The following is a 22,241-nucleotide window of genomic DNA, read 5'->3' as shown; positions in this document are numbered from 1 at the left end:
CATCCACTGCTTTCCCTTCATCCACAGAACCAGTAATCTCATCATAGAAGGCAATTAGATTAGTCAGGCATGACCTTCCCTTGGTGAATCCATGCTGACTGTTTCTGATCACTTTCCTCTCATGTAAGTGCTTCAGGATTGATTCTTTGAGGACCTGCTCCATGATTTTTCTGGGGACTGAAGTGAGGCTGACTGGTCTGTAGTTCCCAGGATCCTCCTTCTTCCCTTTTTTAAAGATTGGCACTACATTAGCCTTTTTCCAGTCATCCGGGACTTCCCCTGTTCGCCACGAGTTTTCAAAGATAATGGCCAATGGCTCTGGAATCACAGCCGCCAGTTCCTTTAGCACTCTCGGATGCAACTCGTCCGGCCTCATGGACTTGTGCACGTCCAGTTTTTCTAAATAGTCCCTAACCACCTCTTTCTCCACAGAGGGCTGGCCATCTATTCCTCATGTTGTGATGTCCAGTCTGGGAGCTGACCTTGTTCGTGAAGACAGAGGCAAACAAAGCATTGAGTACATTAGCTTTTTCCACATCCTCTGTCACTAGGTTGCCTCCCTCATTCATTAAGGGGCCCACACTTTCCTTAGCTTTCTTCTTGTTTCCAACATACCTGAAGAAACCCTTCTTGTTACTCTTAACATCTCTCGCTAGCTGCAGCTCCAGGTGCAATTTGGCCCTCCTAATTCCTACATGCCCGAGCAATATTTTTATATTCTTCCCTGGTCATATGTCCAACCTTCCACTTCTTGTAAGCTTCTTTTTTATGCTTAAGATCCGCTAGGATTTCACCGTTAAGCCAAGCTGGTCGCCTGCCATATTTACTATTCTTTCGACTCATCAGGATGGTTTGTCCCTGTAACCTCAACAGGGATTCCTTGAAATACAGCCAGCTCTCCTGGACTCCTTTCCCCTTCATGTTAGTCCCCTACCCATCCGTTCCCTGAGGGAGTCAAAGTCTGCTTTCCTAAAGTCCAGGGTCCGTATCCTGCTGCTTACCTTTCTTTCCTGTGTCAAGATCCTGAACTCAACCAACTCATGGTCACTGCCTCCCAGATTCCCATCCACTTTTGCTTCCCCCACTAATTCTTCCTGGTTTGTGAGCAGCAGGTCAAGAAAAGCTCCCCCCCCTAGTTGGCTCCTCTAGCACTTGCACCAGGAAATTGTCCCCTACGCTTTCCAAAAACTTCTTGGATTGTCTATGCACCGCTGTATTGCTCTCCCAGCAGATATCAGGAAAATTAAAGTCACCCATGAGAACCAGGGCGTGCGATCTAGTAGCTTCTGCGAGCTGCTGGAAGAAAGCCTCATCTACCTCATCCCCCTGGTCCGGTGGTCTATAGCAGACTCCCACCACTACATCACTCTTGTTTCTCACACTTCTAAACTTAATCCAGAGACACTCAGGTTTTTCTGCAGTTTCATACCAGAGCTCTGAGCAGTCATACTGCTCCCTTACATACAGTGCTACTCCCCCACCTTTTCTGCCTTGCCTGTCCTTCCTGAACAGTTTATAACCATCCATGACAGTACTCCAGTCATGTGAGTTATCCCACCAAGTCTCTGTTATTCCAATCACGTCATAATTCCTTGACATCACCAGGACCTCCAGTTCTCCCTGCTTGTTTCCAAGGCTTTGTGCATTCGTATATAAGCACTTGAGATAACCTGCTGATCGCCCCTCATTCTCAGTATGAGGCAAGAGCCCTCCCCTCACAGACATTCCTGCCTGAGCTTCCTCCCGGTATCCCGCTTTCCCACTTACCTCAGGGCTTTGGTCTCCTTCCCCCGGTGAACCTAGTTTAAAGCCCTCCTCACTAGGTTAGCCAGCCTGCTCGCAAAGATGCTCTTCCCTCTCTTCGTAAGGTGGAGCCTGTCTCTGCCCAGCACTCCTCCTTCATGGAACACCATCCCATGGTCAAAGAATCCAAAGCCTTCTCTCCGACACCACCTGCGTAGCCATTCGTTGACTTCCACGATTCGACGGTCCCTACCCAGGCCTTTTCCTTCCACGGGGAGGATGGACGAGAACACCACTTGCGCCTCAAACTCCTTTATCCTTCTTCCCAGAGCCATGTAGTCCGCAGTCATTAAGATCCGCTCAAGGTCATTCTTGGCAGTATCATTGGTGCCCACGTGGAGAAGCAGGAAGGGGTAGCGATCCGAGGGCTTGATGAGTCTCGGCAGTCTCTCTGTCACATCGCGAATCTTAGCCCCCGGCAAGCAGCAGACTTCTCGGTTTTCCCGGTCAGGGCGGCAGATAGATGACTCAGTCCCCCAGAGTAGAGAGTCCCCGACCACCACCACCCGCCTCCTTCTCTTGGGAGTGGTGGTCGTGGAACCCCCCATCTCAGGACAGCGCATCTCATGCCTTCCAACCAGCGGAGTCTCCTGCTTTCTCCCCCCAGACATATCATCTGGTCCACTCTCCGCAATGGTACCTGTGGAGAGAACATGAAAGCGGTTAGTTACCTATGTCCACGTTGCTGGAACCCGGACATTCCCCCTTCTTCTTCTGGAGGTCACATGTTGCCAAGCTTCTTCACTGGCCTCTTGGCTCCGCTGTGCAACCTGCTCTAAATCTTTAGAGCTTTGTGCCCATAGAAGCATATCCTGACTTTTGTCCAGAAAATCCTCCGTTTCTCGTATGCAACGCAGGGTCGTTATCTGTTGCTCCAGACCTTCAATCTTCCCTTCCAGTATGGAGACCAGCTTGCACTTTGTACACACAAAGTCGCTTCTGTCCTATGGAAGAAAGACAAACATGGCACATCCAGTGCAGGTCACAACAGCTGAACCCCCCCCTTCCATATCACCTTCTTACTATGAGCTTCCTCAGAGAAGTTGGCAAGATGTAAGCCTCACTGGGCTCACTCCAGGCGAACTCCCAGGCAAACTCCTGCTGTGTGCTGCTCTGCTGGTTTGCCGCCGCTCAGCTGGTTTGCGAAACTCTGGCTATTTTTAAACAGCCAGGCTCCCCTGAAACAAACAAACAGACAGCCCCAGTGCCCGCCCCCTTATCAGACATGGAAATATCCCATTAAGAGATATTAGGAACAAATGGGAAGGTTTAGAAAATCCTCTCTCTAGTAACTGCAGTGTTAGTGACGTGTCAGCCATCACAGAGTTTGTAAAGAAATTCTCTCTCACGCAGCACTCTGTGAAAGGACCCTAGGCTCCCTCTATGTCACTTCCTTTTTTAAAAACACAGCTACAGACACAAACCGAGAGGCAGAAGATTGTGGACGAATTTCAGCAACTGAGGAAGTTCCTGGAGGAACAAGAGCGACGTCTGCTGGCCCAGCTGGAAAACCTGGAAAAGGAGATTGTGAAGATACAGAATGAAAATGTCACTAAACTCTCTGAGGGGATTTCCTGTCTCAGTGACCTGATTAGTGAGATGGAGGGGAAGTGTCAGAAGCCAGCGAGTGAATTCCTGCAGGTGAGACTGAGTTAAAACTATCCCAAAGCCCAACACAACTCCTGAATCATGGGCACTGGTGTCCAGCAGTCAGAGATCACGGTGTAACTCAGTGTGCGCATTCATGAAATGTGAATTATTGTTTCTCTTGCAAGGGTTACAGATTCATTTATGTTAGAGATTACATTAAATCAGCCAATGCACGGCCCCGGGGCCAGGGCAGTGCCTCTTTTCCCCAGAGCTGCAAAATCCCTTTCCTGAGTACCCCAGGGTGCGCCATGAGCGATTGAGTTTGTTTTCTCTCTCTCTCTTCCCTCTAGGATGTCAGACGCACCTTGAGCAGGTACGTGGCTCTCACTCACTCCCCGTTGTGCTTCACAGTGCTGGGAAAGGGCTTGGAGACCATGTTAACAACACATCTCCCCAAAGTTCTCCAGCAAAATTTGTGTGACAGGGTCACATTTTGCATACAAGTCTCTGAGATGAACTTAATCCTGAGGGTCTATCCTTCTATACAAGACTCTGGAACTATCTAGTCAGTGGGAAAGACTGACCTAAAGGATTTCCTAGATATGATACATCCCTGGGGACTGGCTGCCTCAGGATTCTGGGGGTAGAATATGGGCCTTTCACCTCTAGGGCACGGGGTACAATCATGCCCTGGTCAGCAGGAATCAAGATTCTTTCGCACCCGAGGACTGTTTGGAGTTCTGTGTGGAATGAGCTGATTTCCGTGGAGCTGAGGTCTCAGTCTACTGCCTGGAAGAAAGATCCCATAACACTCAGTGCAAGAAATATGGGAACATACCAGTATTAGTGCATGGAGGTCAAGGAGAGAACTGGCCCTGGAGACTCGATTCCTCTTTTATCCTCAGATCTGCTCTCTGCAGGCCAGAGTTGAAGAATATTAATGGGGCCTTTGGCCTGTGCTGCCCCTGCTCTGAGGCTGGGAGAAGCAGAGGAATTCTAACTCCAGGTCCTTCAGAGCAGCAACTTCCACTAGAAAGGGATGATAACGAATCAGTAAATGCAATAGAATAATGTGAAATTCTCTCTTTACAGGTGTGAGATGGGGAAGTTCCAGAAGCCAGTGGGGCTTTCTGCTGAGCTGGAAAAGAGATTCAGCGATTTCTCTCAGAAAAATTTTGCTCTACCAGAGACTATGAAGAAGTTCAAAGGTACCAAGAAGGAATCTCGGAGGAGAAATCGGAGTGTGTCTCTGGGACTGTGGGTGGAGTTAGCCAGTTGGTTCGTTATTCCAGTGTGTATCTATTTAATAAAAAACAGAAAGTAGAGAAACTGAACGTATGTAGTAGGGACCCAGGCAACAGGATGTCTCAGTTTGATTCACTCGATGAGCTTTGGTAAAATCACTCAGATGAAAATATAGCAAGAGCTGGGTGCCTCAGTTTCTCTCTCCCAACTACAGGGTGGGTGAATCACTCCAGGACAGAAACCTCTCGTGCTCAAGGAGCGTTCCTTGCTGGGTGGTTGGGAACAGAGTGGGGTTGCTGAGGGCAGGGTGGAGCAGGGATAGAGGGGTGTGACCAGGGGAAAGCTGTGCCTTTGATACTCAGCCCCCTGGCAACGCCACACAGCAGTCACTGAAACAGGGATGCCACTCGGGCTGGGCCACAAGGCTTCCCTAGCCTGTGCTAAAGTCTGCACCAGCCTCTGCAGCCACTGAATAGGGGAACCACAAGCTGCGTCCCCCATCACTTTACCAACACAGGGGTGAATCAGGCCCATTGAGCCAACCCTCTCCTTGCCTCGGTTTCCACAGCTATAAAATGATTTTATTATTATTCATTTTTACATCTAAGGAGGATGAGGGCCCCACTGTGCTGAGCTCTGTACAGATACTGAGTAAATCGATCCAAAGAGCTTGCAATTCAGGGCCCTAAGCCTGCAAAATCTCATTCATGTCCAATGAGCCCAGGACTGTAAAGTTGCTTTCATAGAATCATAGACGATTAGGGTTGGAAGAGACCTCAGGAGGTCATCTAGTCCAATCCCCTGCTCAAAGCAGGACCAACCCCAACTAAATTATCCCAGCCAGGGCTTTGTCAAGCCTGACCTTAAAAATATCTAAGGAAGGAGATTCCACCACCTCCCTAGGTAACCCATTCCAGTGCTTCACCAGCCTCCTAGTGAAACAGTGTTTTCTAATATCCAACCTAGACATCCCCCACTGCAACTTGAGACCATTGCTCCTTGTTCTGTCATGCTAAACTCTTTGCAGGATCTGGGCCTAGGTTACGACAACATGCAAAAGGAGAATGAGACAACCCAACTGGGCTCTGGAGGATGAGTGAACAGGAAATCTATCTTCCACATAATATATCCTTGGGTGTTTTTGAGGGTTAATGGACATTGGTTCAGTTGATTTGAGATGCCTGAACAAAAGAGAAAATAGAATGTTTCAGATTAGCTTTTATTAAAGATCTGGGAGTGTCTCTGTCTCTCCAAATTTTTCTCTTGTGTAATTAAAACAAAGGTATGTCAGTTAAGAATGGGGATGTCACTATAAAGAGAACAGCATGAAATCTCATCTCTTTTATCCTTTCCCCCTCCAGACATGCTGCGCTCTGAACTGGAGGTAAAAAGAGGGAAATCCCTGGGATCAGACAGACCAGGTGAGATTTCACGTGGAGATTATCTTTAAATGAAGAGGAAAATCCCATGAAAACATTTTCATGAACTCGTAGCTCAAGTTCCCAATGAAACCAACCCTGACCACGACACTCCCCCTAAAACTAAAAATACAAACATGAAATACTGAAGAGATCCCAAGCAAATGTCAAACAAACAATCCTGACTCTAGCCTGGGTGCTGAGTTCATGCCCATGCCGATGAAGAGAAATACTCTCTCGCCTACACACAAAGGGCCTTAACGCTGACCCTGGCTTTTCCAGGCACATCCACATGCCTTTGAAATATTCAGTTGAGAGGGTTGCCACATTCCTCTCCTTTCCCCTGAGTGAGGGTGGGGCTCTCTCCCGTTGCTCCTCACCAACATTCCTACCTTTCTTTTCAGCAGGGCTGGGCTGAGCTCTCCCCTTTGAACTGCTCATTTCTCCCTCTGATGCTGGTACCTCCTCCCTTCTCTCTCGGCTGGAGAAGGAGCTACCCCTCCCAAGGCCACCTCCTCTTCACCACTCTCTGGCCTTGAGAGGTTCTTCTCTAATATCCCTTCCCTTCACTTCTCCCAGGCTAGTGAGAAGAGCTGCCAGGACGGGCTCAGCACACACTTCCCCCTGGGGTTTATATCTGTTGCCTCCCTCCTCTTACTCCCCTCCCTGCAACTTCAGGTTTTGACCTTCCTCTAATCCTGAGAGAGAAGCAGCCCCAGCAGGAAGATGCAGCCGGGAACCAGGGAGAGAGGCAGTTTCTGAAGCCACCATAGCAGCTCCAGCAGCCAGGGGGAGGAACTGTCTGGGCATCTCTGCTTGGCCTCATGCACTCAAGTACCAAGTATCGACCCTGAGTTGCATCAGAGAAAATGGAGATTTTCTGGAGAGAAGCCAGCGTTTGGCACTGGAGGCACAGCATGCTGAAGAATCAGAGAGAGCAATGCAGAACAGGGAAGAAAACTGGCAGCATGTGACCTCCAGAAGAAGAAAGAAGAGAACCCATGTACCCGCAATGCAGATAGAGGTAAGGAAACATTTTCAGGCTGTCTGCACAGGTACTATGGCGGAGAACGACTTGGAAGAGTTATCAGAGGGAAGGGATCAGAAGGAGACCCCATCGAACAGAGGGCATGGGATGCATTGTCCTAGGGATGGGAGATCCCTGATCACCACTCCCAAGAGAAGACAGGTGGTGGTGGTCGGGGACTCCCTCCTAAGGGGGACGGAGTCATCCATCTGCCGTCCAGACCGGGAGACTCGAGCAGTGTGCTGCTTGCCTGGAGCTAGAATTCAGGATGTGACAAAGTGTCTGCTGAGACTGATCAAGCCCTCGGACCTCTACCCCTTCCTTCTTCTCCACGTGGGCACCAATGATACTGCCAAGAATAACCTCGAGATGGTCACTGCAGACTACATGGCTCTGGGAAGAAGGATAAGGCGCAAGTCATGTTCTCGTCCATCTGCCCTGGAGAAGGAAAAGGCCTAGGTAGGGACCGTCGAATTGTGGAGGTAAATGCATGGTTATGCAGGTGGTGTCGGAGAGAGGGCTTTGGATTCTTCGACCATGGGATGTCATTCCAGGAAGAAGGATTGCTAGGAAGAGATGGGATCCATGTAACAAAGAGAGGGAAGAGCATCTTCTCAGGCAGGCTTGCTAACCTAGTTAGGAGGGCTTCAAACTAAGTTTGCCAGGGAATGGAGACCTAAGCCCAGAGGTAAGTGGGGAAGTGGGATACCGGGAGGAAACGCAAGGAGGAGGGTGCAACAGGGGAGGCCTCCTGATTCATACTGAGAAAGCAGAGCAATTGGCTAGTTATCTTAGGTGCCTGTACATGAACGCAAGAAGCCTGGGAAACAAGCAGGGAGAACTGGAAGTCCTGGCACAGTCAAAGAACTATGATGTGATTGGAATAACAGAGACTTGGTGGAGTAACTCACATGACTGGAGCACTGTCGTGGATGGTATAAGCTGTTCAGGAAGGACAGGTGCGGGGAAAAGATGGAGGAGTTGCATTGTATGTAAGAGAGCAGTCTGATTGCCCAGAGCTCCAGTATGAAACTGGAGAAAAGCCTGTTGAGAGTCTTTGGGTTAAGTTTAGAGGCGAGAGCAACAAGGGTGATGTCATGGTGGGCGTGTGCTATAGGCCACCAGACCAGGAGGATGAGGTAGACGAGGCTTTCCTCAGACAACAACAGGAGTTTCCACATGACAGGCCCTGGTTCTCATGGGGGACTTCAGTCACCCTGCTGTCTGCTGGGAGAGCAATACAGCAGTGCACAGACAATCCAGGAGGTTTTTGGAGAATGTTGGGGACAACTTCCTGGTGCAAGTGCTGGAGGAACCAACTATGGGCTGTGCTCCTCTTGACCTGCTGCTCACACACGGAAGAATTGGTAAGGGAAACAGAAGTGGGTGGCAACCTGGGCAGCAGTGACCACGAGATGGTTGAGTTCAGGATCCTCACAAAAGGAAGAAAGGAGAGCAGCAGAATACGGTCCCTGGACTTCAGAAAAGCAGACTTAGACTCCTACAGGGAACTGATGGGCAGGATCCCCTGGGAGGCTAATATGAGGGGGCAAGGAGTCCAGGAGAGCTGGCTGTATTTTAAAGAAGCCTTACTGAGGGTGCAGGAACAAACCATCCCGATGTGCAGAAAGAATAGCAAATATGGCAGGTGACCAGCTTGGCTTAACAGTGAAATCCTTGCTGATCTTAAACACAAAATGGAAGCTTACAAGAAGTGGAAACTTGGACAGATGACTAGGGCGGAGTATGAAAATATTGCTCGGGCATGCAGGGGTGTAATCAGGAAGGCCAAATCACACCTGGAGTTGCAGCTAGCAAGAGATGTTAAGAGTAACAAGAAGGGTTTCTACAGGTATGTTAGCAACAAGAAGGTGGTCAAGGAAAGTGTGGGCCCCTTACTGAATAGTGACAGAGGATGTGGACAAAGCTGAAATACTCAATGCTTTTTTTTGCCTCAGTTTTCACAGACAAGGTCCGCTCCCAGACTGCTGCACTGGGCAGCACAGTATGGGGAGGAGGTGAGCAGCCCTCTGTGGAGAAAGAGCAGGTTAAGGACTAATTAGAAACCCTGGACATGCACAAGTCCATGGGGCTGGATGAAATGCGTCCGAGGGTGCTGAGGGAGTTGGCGGATGTGATTGCAGAGCCATTGGCCATTATCTTTGAAAACTCGTGGTGATCGGGGGAGGTCCCGGATGACTGGAAAAAGGCTAATGTAGTGCCCATCTTTAAAAAAGGGAAGGAGGAGGATCCGGGGAACTACAGGCCAGTCAGCCTCGCCTCAGTCCCTGGAACAATCATGGAGCAGGTCCTCAGGGAATCCATTTTGAGGCACTTGGAGGAGAGGAAAGTGATCAGGAACAGTCAGCATGGATTCACCAAGGGCAAGTCGTGTCTGACCAACCTGATTGCCTTCTATGATGAGAGAACTGGCTCTGTGGATATGGGGAAAGCAGTGGCCGTGATATATCTTGACTTTAGCAAACCTTTAGATACGGTCTCCCACAGTATTCTTGCCAGCAAGTTAAAAAAGTATGGATTGGATTAATGGACTATAAGATAGATAGAAAGCCAGCTAGATTGTCGAGCTCAACAGGTAGTGATCAATGGCTCAATGTCCAGTTGGCAGCGAGTATCAAGCAAAGTGCCCCAGGGGTCGGTCCTAGGGCCGGTTTTGTTCAACAACTTCATTAATGATCTGGATGATAGTATGGATTGCACCCTCAGAAAGTTTGTGGATGACACTAAACTGGGGGGAGAGGTAGATACGCTGGAGGGTAGGGATATGGCCCAGAGTGACCTAGAGAAACTGGAGGATTGGGTCAAAAGAAATGTGATGAGGTTCAACAAGGACAAGTGCAGAGTCCTGCACTTAGGACGGAAGAATCCCATGCACCGCTACAGCTTGGGGACCGACAGGCTAAGTGGAAGTTCTGCAGAAAAGGACCTGGGGATTACAGTGGACGAGAAGCTGGATATGAGTCAATGGTGTGCCCTTGTTTCCAAAAAGGCTAATGGTATATTGGACGGCATAAGTAGGAGCATTGCCAGCAGATCGAGGGAAGTGACTATTCCCCTCTATTCAGCACTGGTGAGGCCACATCTGGAGTACTGCATCCAGTTTTGGGGCCCCCACACAGAAAGGATGTGGACAAATTGGAAAGAGTCCGGCGGAGGGCAACAAAAATGATTAGGGGGCTGAGGCACCTGATTTACGAGGAGAGGCTGAGGGAACTGGGATTATTTAGTCTGCAGAAGAGTGCGGGGGATTTGATAGCAGCCTTCAACTACCTGAAGGGGGGTTCCAAGGAGGATGGAGCTCGGCTGTTCTCCATGGTGACAGAGGACAGAACAAGGAGCAATGGTCTCAGGTTGCAGTGGGGAGGTCTAGGTTGGATATTAGGAAACACTATTTCACTAGAAGGGTGGTGAAGCACTGGAATGCGTTACCTAGGTTGGTGGTGGAATCTCCATCCTTAAAGGTTTTTAAGGCCCAGCTTGACAAAGCCCTGGCTGGGATGATTTAGGTGGGGTTGGTCGTGCTTTGAGCAGGGGGTTGGGACTAGATGACCTCCTAAGGTCTCTTCCAACCCTGATAATCTATGATTCTGTGATTCACTTAGGAGGGAGAGGCAGCTCCCCAAAATGGTGTTACAATTCAGAGACCGGTTTCAGAGTAACAGCCGTGTTAGTCTGTATTCGCAAAAAGAAAAGGAGTACTTGTGGCACCTTAGAGACTAACCAATTTATTTGAGCATGAGCTTTCGTGAGCTACAGCTCACTTCATCGGATGCATACCGTGGAAACTGCAGCAGATATTATATACACACAGAGATCATGAAACAATACCTCCTCCCACCCCACTGTCCTGCTGGTAATAGCTTATCTAAAGTGATCATCAAGTTGGGCCATTTCCAGTACAAATCCAGGTTTTCTCACCCTCCACCCCCCTACACACAAACTCACTCTCCTGCTGGTAATAGCCCATCCAAAGTGACCACTCTCCCTACAATGTGCATGATAATCAAGGTGGGCCATTTCCAGCACAAATCCAGGTTCTCTCACCCCCCTCCAAAAACCACACACACAAACTCACTCTCCTGCTGGTAATAGCTCATCCAAAGTGACCACTCTCCCTACAATGTGCATGATAATCAAGTTGGGCCATTTCCAGCACAAATCCAGGTTTTCTCACCCCCCCACCCCCATACACACAGAAACTCACTCTCCTGCTGGTAATAGCTCATCCAAAATGACCACTCTCCCTACAATGTGCATGGTAATCAAGGTGGGCCATGTCCAGCACAAATCCAGGCTCTCTCACCCCCCCCTCCCCGGGACACACACACACAAACTCACTCTCCTGCTGGCAATAGCTCATCCAAACTGACCACTCTCCAAGTTTAAATCCAAGTTTAACCAGAACATCGGGGGGGGGGTAGGAAAAAACAAGGGGACATAGGCTACCTTGCATAATGACTTAGCCACTCCCAGTCTCTATTTAAGCCTAAATTAATAGTATCCAATTTGCAAATGAATTCCAATTCAGCAGTTTCTCGCTGGAGTCTACCTAATCTCTTCCACCCTTTCCCCCTCCAGATTCTTTGCCATCTGAGCTAGAGCAGGGAAGGGGAGGATCTCTGGGTGCTCAGCCAAAGGGTAAGCTCTGGTGGAGACTTTCCTTCGATTAACTGAAAATTCCCATGAAAACAACTCTCCCACGCACCAATAACCAGACTCTCTCATTGGCCAGCATCCGAAACTTCTTAATTGTGGCCTGGTCATTTGTACTGACATTGACGTGTCTGTCTAATATTATATTCAGTGCAATCAGTAGAGAAATCTCTCTCCTCATGGCTGTCACATCCTTCCCCTTTTCACCTGGGGGAGAGACTCTCCCCATGGCTCATCTCCAGCATCCCACCTTTCCTTTGGGCAGGACTTGGCTTTCTCATTGAAGCTGCTTTGTGGATTGGGGAGATGCTGTCTCTCTAATGACAGGTTTCAGAGTAGCAGCCGTGTTAGCCTGTATTCGCAAAAAGAAAAGGAGGACTTGTGGCAGCTTAGAGACTAACACATTTATTTGAGCATAAGCTTTCGTGAGCTACAGCTCACTTCATTGGATGCAGTCAGTGGAAAATACAGTGGGGAGATTTATCTACACAGAGAACATGAAACAATGGGTGTTACCATACACACTGTAAGGAGAGTGATCACTTAAGATGAGCTATTACCAGCAGGAGAGCGGGCTGGGGGAGGGGGCGGGGGACGATCTTTTGTAGTGATAATCAAGGTGGGCCATTTCCAGCAGTTGACAAGAATGTCTGAGGAACAGTGGGGGGTAGAGGGGGTGAAATAAACATGGGGAAATAGTTTTACTTTGTGTAATGACCCATCCACTCCCAGTCTCTATTCAAACCTAAGTTAATTGTATCCAATTTGCAAATTAATTCCAATTCAGCAGTCTCTCGTTGGAGTCTGTTTCTGAAGTTTTTTTGTTGAAATATTGCCACTTTTAGGTCTGTAATCGAGTGATCAGAGAGATTGAAGTGTTCTCCAACTGGTTTTTGAATGTTATAATTCTTGACATCTGATTTGTGTCCGTTCATTCTTTTACGTAGAGACTTTCCAGTTTGACCAATGTACATGGCAGAGGGGCATTGCTGGCACATGATGGCATAGATCACATTGGTAGATGTGCAGGTGAACGAGCCTCTGATCACTCGAATACAGACCTAAAAGTTGCAGTTCTTCAACAAAAAGACTTCAAAAACAGACTTCTCTTCCAGACCTCTCTTCTCTCTGGGCAGGGAAAGGGGCTGCCCCACCTAACGCCACTTCCTGCTCACTGACCTTCATTCATTGGCTCCCTTCCCAGTGCTGCGTTTTCGTCTTTGCTCCCTGGCCTGGGAGTGGAGGATGCATTTAGGGGAGGGAACTTCCCTCTGGGGTGCCAAGTTGGTACCTGCCTCCTCTGGACTCTCCTAATTAAAATCTGCAGCCTCTATAACCAAAGTAGAAGGTACAGAAGTGGTTTCCAGTATACAGGCTGAGGAACTGAAGTGACATCTCAGGTCCCCAGGGCCGAGGCAGCTTCCAGGGATCCTGGAATGTCCCAGCCAGAACGGGTCTGCTGGGGACGGAAAGACATGGTCCCAGACTCCTCCAGGGCTGAGCTCTGCTTTTAACGCTCTGATTCTCTCTCTCTCTCTCCAGCAAATGTGACTCTGGATCCAGATACGGCTCATCCCGAACTCGTCCTGTCTGAGGATCGGAAAAGTGTGAGATGGGGAGACACATGGCAGGATCTGCCTGACAATCCTGAGAGATTTGACGCTGATCCCTGTGTGCTGGGCTATGAGGGATTCACCTCAGGGATACATTCCTGGGAGGTGGAGGTGGGGGATGGATTGTTCTGGGCTGTGGGGGCGGCCAGAGAGTCTGTGAAGAGGAAGGAAGGGATCAGTTATAACCCTGAGGGCGGGATCTGGGCAGTGGAGCAGTGTTGGTGGGGTCAGTACCAGGCTCTCACCTCCCCTGTGACCCCCCTGCCCCTGAGCTGGGTCCCCAGGAGGATCCGGGTTTCACTGGACTATGAATGGGGGCAGGTGACATTTTTCAACGCTGATAACGAGACTCCGATCTTTACTTTCCCACCAGCATCTTTCAATGGGGAGAGAATCCGCCCCTGGCTCTCAGTGGGGTTGGAAACCCAGTTCAGACTGTATCCCTGAGACGTAGGGGGGATATTCCACGGTGTATCGGCCTCTCTAGCCTCACACATACTAGTCTCCATGACCCTGGAGGACACCAGTCTTCCGGAAGGCTCCTGGGGTCTCAGGTCCGGACTGTCAAACCACAGCGATCAGGGAGTGCTTGTGGCAGAAAAATCAATCTCATTGCCCCATGGATTGTCCCGCCTGTTTGTCACTGTCCTCTATGGTCCAGGAGGACTCCGGGGATCCTGGGTCAGACTGGGTCACTGAGATATTGGGGGAGTAGCCCTCTGGGAATTTAAAAAAAAAGGGGGGGGCTTCTCTAGCCACCATCATCCTAGTATCTATGACCCTGGAGGACTCTCAGTTGTCTAGCTTCCTGCCTTATCTTTATGACCCTGGAGGAATCCTGTCTACCCAACCCCCGATACCTCATCTCTGTGACACCTGGGAACTCCTCCCCCCACCCCACCCCCCTGCAGCCCCAGGGATGGGAAGAGGGAGGGGTGAAGGATAGCTCCTTCACTGGGGGGAGGGATAGCTCAGTGGTTTGAGCATTGGCCTGTTAAACCCAGGGTTGTGAGTTCAATCCTTGAGGGGGCCATTTAGGGATCTGAGGCAAAAACTGGGGCTTGGGGGTGGGACTAGATGACCTCCTGAGGTCCCTTCCAACCCTGATATTTTATGATTATGATTCTATTAAGGACCCCTGGAGCTGCAGGAGGAGCAGATGGGCCCCAAGGGGCAGATGTGGGGGCGGCAGGGTCAGAACGGATGGAGGGACAGGAGGCAGAAGTGATGTGGGGGCTGGGGGCAGAATTAATAGCTGGCCAGGGGACAGGAAGCTGTGGAGGTGGCAGGGACACAGAGTTAATTAATTAATTAGGGTTTGGGTCCTTGGGGGAAAGATGGAGGCTCCGCACCAGCAGGAAGCCTGGGAGAAGGAGGCCCAGTGACTGAAGCGTGTGACCTCCATGCCCTCAAGGAAAGGGATGCTAGGGTGGGAAAGAGTTTGGGGTTTTCTGGCAGGGAAAAGAAAAATAAAAGAAATAAACAGAGACGCAAGGGGGAGGTGGAGGGAGGCTGAAGTGAAGAGTGAAAGCAAAGCCATCGAGCTCAGCGGGCAGCAAGAGGTGAGAAGATAAACTCAGGGGAGAGAACTGGCAAGGTGAGGTGGAGTGGTCTGTGATCGGGAACAGAGAAGACTGAGGGGAACGCAGGGAAATAAATAGGGATGGAAAACAAGGGCCAGAGACAATGGGGTGTAAAACTGAATCAAATGAAAGAAAAGGGAGAAGAGCATGAGAAAGGCGAGGGAGTTTTTTAAAGTGTTACTGACGGTGAGACTGGTTATGGAACTTCCCTCTCCGCTCCTTTGAAGCCTAACTTTTACTTATTGTAAATGAAGCATATTTATTCCTTTTAATTTCCTAGCTGCAATTTTGAAAGGTGGTCATGGGCTTCCCCCCGGCCTTTTCCCCAATTGGTTATATTCACTCCCTCTAGCCTCACACACCCCAGTCACTATGACCCTGGAGGACTATTGTCATCCTACAGACGTTCTACTGGGCTGTCTCTGTGACCTTAAATGCTACAATCTTTGTACTGTCAAACCATAGAGAACAGGGAATGATTGGGATGGAAAAGGCCATTTCCTTGCCCTGTGGCTTGTGTAGCCTGTTTTTCACTCCCCTCTATGATCAAGGAGGACTCTAGCAGGCTCTAGGGTCAGACCCTGATAGATAGGGACCCAGGTGTGGTGGAATGAAGGCAAAGGGAACAGAAAATGACAGACATATAGGAGCGTGACCGTGAGCTTAATAAATGCTGTTGAAAGTGACAGTGTCATTCATGTGATGCAGTAGATCATCAAAAGTGGAGCCATTTAAAAGTCTTTACAAATCACACTTTGCACAAATTGGGTCTGTTTCTTTTTTGATGATTAAATAATCAGTCCAAGGTAGAAGATGTCCTCACGTTGATAGTAAACAAACACAGTTCAATCCACGTAAAGTTATTTTCTGCTTGGTGTTCCTCTCATTCTGATGTGCTATTGTTGTCTTGTTGAGAACGGCTTGGATAGAACCAGGGCATTTGATTCCTCACTGACCAAACCACTTCTAGAAAAAAGCCTGAACGTTCATTACTGGGAGTGTGGGCATTACTAGGCGATGTATTTCTTCTACTCTCTCGGGCTTGTGCTGTCTTTCAAGAAAAAGCTTTCCTAAGGTTGTGGCCACACAATCCTGCCAAACTGTCCCTGCCCTTCCTGAACAGAATAGTTCAACTACCCAAACCGCAAAGGTTGGAAAAAATGACATTAAATTCCCTCTCCCGTATTCCAAATGGCCATAGCAAGAGGTGCTGATGTCTAGGGGTGAGTCATTGATGTATAAGCGCGCCCCATGAGACTGCCCCAATACAGAGTTCCAGTCAGTCCATTCAGGAGCTGCACGGACGGTCATTCAGGGGACTGTGTATTCAAGCACGTTGTGGGTGTTCAAGCTTCCTTTTCCCCCCTGAGCAATCAAATCTTTTCTGAGTTTTCTTTCTGTTGCAGAGCAGCTGCACAGAAAGTTGGGTAACGAGCAGGCTGTCTTTTGAGTTCATGCTTTGCATTAGAAGTTTCCTCAAGTTAAAAAGTCCAGAGGCTGATGCAGGAAAAGAAAACAGTATTTTAAGTAGAGTCCCAGAGAGATCCACTTCTTGGTGCTTTAGTCAAGGCCTCTTCAAGAGGGACTTGCCCATGGGCAATTTGGCCTAGATCCACAAAGGTACATAGGTCAGGTCTCTGCTAGGAAATTAGGTCAGTATAACTGTGTCATTCAGGGGTGTGACCAGCTCTGTTCAAGGAAACAGGCCTCAGGAACGTTCTGTAAATCAGTAAATTACACTAAAATACCCTGAAATCTCTGCTGACGTTGGAGCTGAGAAAGGGGGTTCAGTGGGTTTCTTGCAACCTGCTGTCCTGATTCTGTCCCTGTTTAGGACTATGGGTAGCAATTGGGAAAGCCTGGAAGTTCCTGGTGGAGGGGGCGTCCTTGGGTGACATATTTCTGGTTTTGGTTCTCACAATGGACCATAAATGAACAGCTAAACAGGAACATTCTTGTTCTTTTCTTTAAAGAATCCCATGTCCCTTGTCTTTGAGCTCAATGTGTGGTATCCCTTTTGTTATTAAAGTTTCTTTGTCATTTTGGTTCATTATATCCATGAATCCCTGAGGGTTTGGAAGAAATTACTCCATAACTGAGGCTGTAGCTAGTCCAGGTGTTAACTGAAAAATCTGCTAAAGAACTTTGACCAGAAAGAGGGTAACCAAATATCCCCCAACACTGCCATCTTTTATGTAAATTCTGTTACTGTAAGATCTGAAGGAGGTAACCTGTGGGCCAATGCTACTTATGGGGGTTATAATAGAAAATTCCTAAAGAGTGTAAAAGTCAATGGTAAAAGCTTTTTAGGGCAAGTTACAGCTTCTAACATCACTCTAGTTAAAGCAGATCTTGTCAGAGAGGAAGATTAGTTACCAGATAAGAGCGTGAGTATTGTACTCCTCTATGAGTTTACTATGTGTTCCTTTAGCCAGAATCCACCTTGAATGGAACAGTGTTAAACATAAAGTTACAGCTGGTGTAAGGAAGTTATTGCCTACAGATCTTTGTATTGGGAGTGATATTAAAGCTATGTTCAAGTTAATGTGATAACCCAGTCCCAGAGAGAGTATGAATGGGAACTTGCTATGTTATCTGTTAGTAACAGGGAGATTTGTGAAGGTGGAGGGCGTGTCTGGCTCTAAGCAGTTGTCTGTGTTTAACCAGGTTAAAGCCCTAACTGAGGAAGGAAAGGGTAGATTTTTAGCAGGTGATGAACTGTTGGCAGGTGAAGTTTGTAAAAACGAGCCTGAACAAAGTAGAAGTGTTTTGCTTAAAGTAATTCAGTGCAAGGAGCCGCTGTTTGTGGAAAACACCAGCTTATCTGTTGAGGGACAGACTGTTTCCAGTTGGTGGCCTGTTGCAAATCGCAGTGTCCCTGCTGAAGAAGGAGAGTGAACCTCCAGTCCTTTGTCTGGGAAGGACCCTCCCAGCTTATGCTGGTGTAAGCGGCGAAATAGTCCCGCTCTTGTGGGGAACTTTCCTGGCTTCTGCACGACCCCGGTGAAGTGGGCTAGCGAAAGGATCTGAGTCCTCGCTCCCATTTCCTTTACCCAGTGGCCTCCCTGCCCTTGAGGACTCCCCTTTCACTCTCCTGTCTGGCAGAGTCCTCGTAACACCAACAAGGCTGGGCCCAGGATTCCTGGGGGGCTCGACCCCCAACCCTGCTGTGGTCACCTAGTACAGGGGCTAGGGTGTCCCCACTCCGGGGTACTCTCTCTGCACTGGGCACTTCTCTGACCCACCGACCATTACATACAAGTTAAAGCAAATACAAGTTATTTAATCAACAATTAATTTTAAAAAGAATAAGGAAGAATGGGAAAGGTTAAAGGAAACACATCAGCCTGCTCTGTGGCAGGGAAAATCACAAACAGTGTCTCTGGAACGTCAGGGCAGTTCACAGTCTGTTCCTCGTAAGTCCCAGGCCTTCTTCTCAGGCCCTGGCTGTGCAGCAGGGATGCTGTGGGTTGGACACTTGCTCTGGTGGTGGCCACACGCTCTCAGGCTCTAAGTGGTAGGACCCTTCTGCCCAGTGTCGCCCCCGCCCTGGCGGGGTTACGATCCAAGCCTGGCCTGCAGAGCCTCTTGGCTGAGGCGTCTCCCTGTGCTGGGCCCACTGCCCAGGGTCCCCCTCGCTCTCCCCAGCTGCTCACGCACCCGGCTCCGGACGGCTCCAGCCCCAGCTCCACCGCTCGGCCTCTGCACGGCTGCTGCTGCCTCCAGCTCCCTGGGCTGCTTCTCTGGCCCCTCGGGCTCTGGTGGCTGCAGCTCTGCTCCCAGGACAAGTCTGCTCTCTCTGGGCTGGGCCTCTGCCTTTGGGGCTTCAGCTCTGCTCCCAGGACAGGGGCTGCTCTCTCTGGGCTGGGCCTCTGGCTTTGGGGCTTCAGCTCTGCTCCCAGGACAGGGGCTGCTCTCTCTGGATCTGGCCCAGCTCTGCTCCCCAGCTCAGCTTGGGCCCCTGCTTTCTCCTTAGCTTGGGCTCCACTCTGTCTGACCCAGGCAAATCCAGCTCACACAGAGGACAGGACCTCCCTGGCCTCCTGCCTCCCTGATTAGCCCGCCCGCCCTGTCATTCAGGCTGACCTGGAGCATTGGCCTCTCCCCATTGTTCCTGGGGGCTGTCAGTCTCAGGGTCCTGATTCCCCATCGACCCTTCCCCCTTTTTAGTACTGGGAGCTAGCAACTAAAACACCCCCATTGACTGTTAGTAAGGGGGCAACAGTCCCCTTACACTGGGATTTGTCCATTGTCCCAGAGGTGGTTCTGGACCGGACTGAACATCAGGAAAGAAGTGTTCCCAAGCTTGGGCGTGGTACCCTGCATACTGCCAGGGAGGGACGCCGCAGAGGGAAAGAGCGTGCCACCTCCAAGCCTTTGACCATGGAGTTCAGCAGCTTGCCGGAAAGGGGATTATGTGAAAGTCTTAATGGGCCAGAGGTGATTCTGGGTGTAAGTGAAACTTGGAAGGAGTTTGTCACGGCTGCACGGAGCAATGCTTCTGCAGAGCAGAGGGAAGATGGGATGTTGCTTAGAAAGATTCCTGAAGAGAAAAACCTTCATGGTTTTTTTGCAATCAAGTTTCTGACTGTGCGAGTGTGGATCCCCTGACCTTGCATTAGAGAGATCCGGTGGGGGGCCCTAGAGAAGGTCTCAGACGGAGTGAAAACTGTTAGGGGAGTTGAACAGCCCTAGAACCAAGTGGCTGGGCTTGGCCAGGGGTTCCTCCCCCCCACAGTGCCCCTCAGTCCCGGCCCGCAGCCCCCTGCTCGCCCGTCCCCGGGCTCCCCGTCCCCCAGTGCCCCTCAGTCCCGACCCGCAGCCCCCTGCTCGCCCGTCCCCGGGCTCCCCGTCCCCCAGTGCCCCTCAGTCCCGGCCCGCAGCCCCCTGCTCGCCCGTCCCCGGGCTCCCCGTCCCCCAGTGCCCCTCAGTCCCGGCCCGCAGCCCCCTGCTCGCCCGTCCCCGGGCTCCCCGTCCCCCAGTGCCCCTCAGTCCCGGCCCGCAGCCCCCTGCTCGCCCGTCCCCGGGCTCCCCGTCCCCCAGTGCCCCTCAGTCCCGGCCCGCAGCCCCCTGCTCGCCCGTCCCCGGGCTCCCCGTCCCCCAGTGCCCCTCAGTCCCGGCCCGCAGCCCCCTGCTCGCCCGTCCCCGGGCTCCCCGTCCCCCAGTGCCCCTCAGTCCCGGCCCGCAGCCCCCTGCTCGCCCGTCCCCGGGCTCCCCGTCCCCCAGTGCCCCTCAGTCCCGACCCGCAGCCCCCTGCTCGCCCGTCCCCTGGCTCCCCGGCCCCCAGTGCCCCTCAGTCCCGACCCGCAGCCCCCTGCTCGCCCGGCCCCTGGCTCCCCGGCCCCCAGAGCCCCTCAGTCCTGACCCGCAGCCCCCCCCTTGCCATTGAGGTCATTGCTGTTTGCGTATCACTGAGCAACTGGAGGTTCCAGAAGCTGGCTCGGAACCGACACTTCGGGTCCTGGTCCCGGGTGTGGGTGGCTGAGCCATGGGCCAGGGGGAGCTCTGCCTGCTGCTGAGTGTTCAGTGGTGGGGTCTATGGGGTGGGACCCATGGGCAGCGTCCCACGTGGTACCAAGTGGGGATGGAGCCAGCCCCAGGGGAGACCCCTCTGCAATCCCAGCCGGCCCTGGGGATAGCAGCAGGGGCCCTGGGCTGGCCTGGCCTGGCCTATTGGCCCCTGGCCCTCACCCTGGTACTGGGTGCCCTGACCATCACAATCCTGCTCCCCCGGTGGGTCCGCTCTCCAGAGAAAGTAAGTCAGGGACTGAGTTTAACTGGGTGAGCCCATGGGACTCCCGGCCACTGGATTGTTAGTGGAGTTTACCCTGTGGGACTCCCTGCCACTGGATTGTTAGTGGAGCTGTTCTCTGTGGGACTCCCTGCCATTGGATTATTAGTAGGATTAACCTACAAGACTCCCTGCCAGTGGTCTGACAGTACGAGGTTAACCTGTGGGGCTTCCTGTCACTGGCCTCCTGGAGGGGGTCTCCTGCCGGACTCCCTGCCACTTGGTGGCATCATCCCGACAAGGGCAGCAGGGTCCAGCTTGAGGCTGGGAATAGCAGCAGAGTCATAGGCAGGTTCCAGGCCGGGGTCGATATCCAGGGTCAGAGTTCGAGGCAGGTTTTCGGGTCGAGGTCAGGATACGAGGTCAAAGCCAGTTCAGGAGCAGGGATGGTTGTGGTGGCTACAGCAGACCCACACTGTTCCCTGCACCCTTTCTGGAACCCCCCTGGGGTGTACATAGGACGGGGAGCCAATCAGGAGCCAAAAGGCTGCTGCCTGTCAGACCCCTTGAGGCGGGACTTCCCATGGTCTGTGTCTGTAACGGGTCATGGGCTGTGGAGCATGACCTGGTTATAGCTGCCATTGGGTGGCAGCATGGAGGAGCCTGGAGACCTGCCGGGCCTTAAACTTGGTCATTAGTGGGGTTAACCTGTGGGACTCCCTGCCAGTGGATTATTAGATGGTTAACCTGTGGGACTCCCTGCCAGTGGGTTATTAGAGGGTTAACCTGTGGGACTCCCTGCCATTAGAGGCTTTCTCCTACACAGCTGCCTACCACTTGATAATTAGTGGGGTTAACCTGTGGGACTACCTGGCAGAGGGTTAGTGGGCTGGTTGGACTGTGAAACTCCCTGCCACTGGGCTATTAGTATGGCTAAATGGAGGACCTGGCTGTGGGATATATTTGGGGACACCCTGCTACTGGCTTATAAAAGGAATTAACACAGGGAATTCCTTGTTGCAAGCCTGGGGTACATGCCCTTGGCCTATTGAGAAGTGGGGGAGTTTAGTGCCCATGGGGAGGGGGAATGGTGTGACGGGGTGCCACACTGATTATACAAACTCCCTGCTAGTCGTTTATTATTGGGGTTAACCTGTGGGACTACCCACCACATGATAGTGCTGGGATTGGACAGGGCTCAGCCTGTTTGCTTTTGGGGTTAAGCTGTCCATCTGCCCTCCACATAGAGGTTCAATCCCAGGGATTGGGAGCCTGCAGGGGCTGATCCATAGCTTCCTTCCCCACCATTTTTGTCTCCTCCCCAGCCCCAGGTCACACCCAAGGCAGCTGAACACAGGCCCACGGGCTCCGCCGATGCTGCGCTGGCTGATGTGCTGCACCTTCTGGACGCTGTGATGGAGAAGATGGGGAGGAGGCTACAGTGCCAGGAGAGGTGGCGACCTGCCCAGTGTTGACAAGGACCCCTGAGCCAGCCAGGACCCCGAGCTGGGCGCTGGCTGGATGAGACCCCCCCCCCCTTCTGGATCGATTGCAATA

At 51.2% G+C, this 22,241-nt stretch overlaps 1 protein-coding gene and 1 long non-coding RNA gene across 4 annotated transcripts in view; one reads left to right on the top strand and one right to left on the bottom strand.

Moving 5' to 3' along the window:
• LOC311512562 overlaps positions 1-3,111 on the bottom strand; it is a 16,176-nt gene extending 13,065 nt beyond the window's left edge. The window contains exons 1-2 of the long non-coding RNA XR_014709473.1: positions 2,827-3,111; positions 2,475-2,747 (exon numbers count right to left, since the gene is read on the bottom strand). This is a non-coding gene — a long non-coding RNA (uncharacterized lncRNA). The remainder of the gene's footprint in view (positions 1-2,474; positions 2,748-2,826) is intronic.
• The window catches only part of LOC311512560 (zinc finger protein RFP-like), a 26,586-nt gene extending 4,345 nt beyond the window's left edge, over positions 1-22,241 (top strand). For 2 of the 3 annotated variants that reach the window (XM_084613834.1, XM_084613833.1), the window contains 5 exons: positions 3,214-3,444; positions 3,744-3,766; positions 4,486-4,601; positions 6,000-6,059; positions 13,300-14,584. In XM_084613834.1, coding sequence (XP_084469960.1) covers positions 3,214-3,444; positions 3,744-3,766; positions 4,486-4,601; positions 6,000-6,059; positions 13,300-13,817 — 948 coding nt within the window. In that variant the 3' untranslated portion in view covers positions 13,818-14,584. Of the gene's footprint in view, positions 1-3,213; positions 3,445-3,743; positions 3,767-4,485; positions 4,602-5,999; positions 6,060-13,299; positions 14,585-22,009 lie in introns of those variants that run through there. The other variant, XM_084613835.1, reaches the window with a different exon arrangement.

Source organism: Lepidochelys olivacea (assembly GCF_965140295.1).
Source record: "Lepidochelys olivacea isolate rLepOli2 genome assembly, chromosome: 24".
In the NCBI taxonomy this organism is placed as follows: domain Eukaryota; kingdom Metazoa; phylum Chordata; order Testudines; family Cheloniidae; genus Lepidochelys; species Lepidochelys olivacea.
The sequence above is the reverse complement of the archived record's forward strand: the minus strand, read 5'-3'. Positions and strand labels throughout refer to the sequence as shown.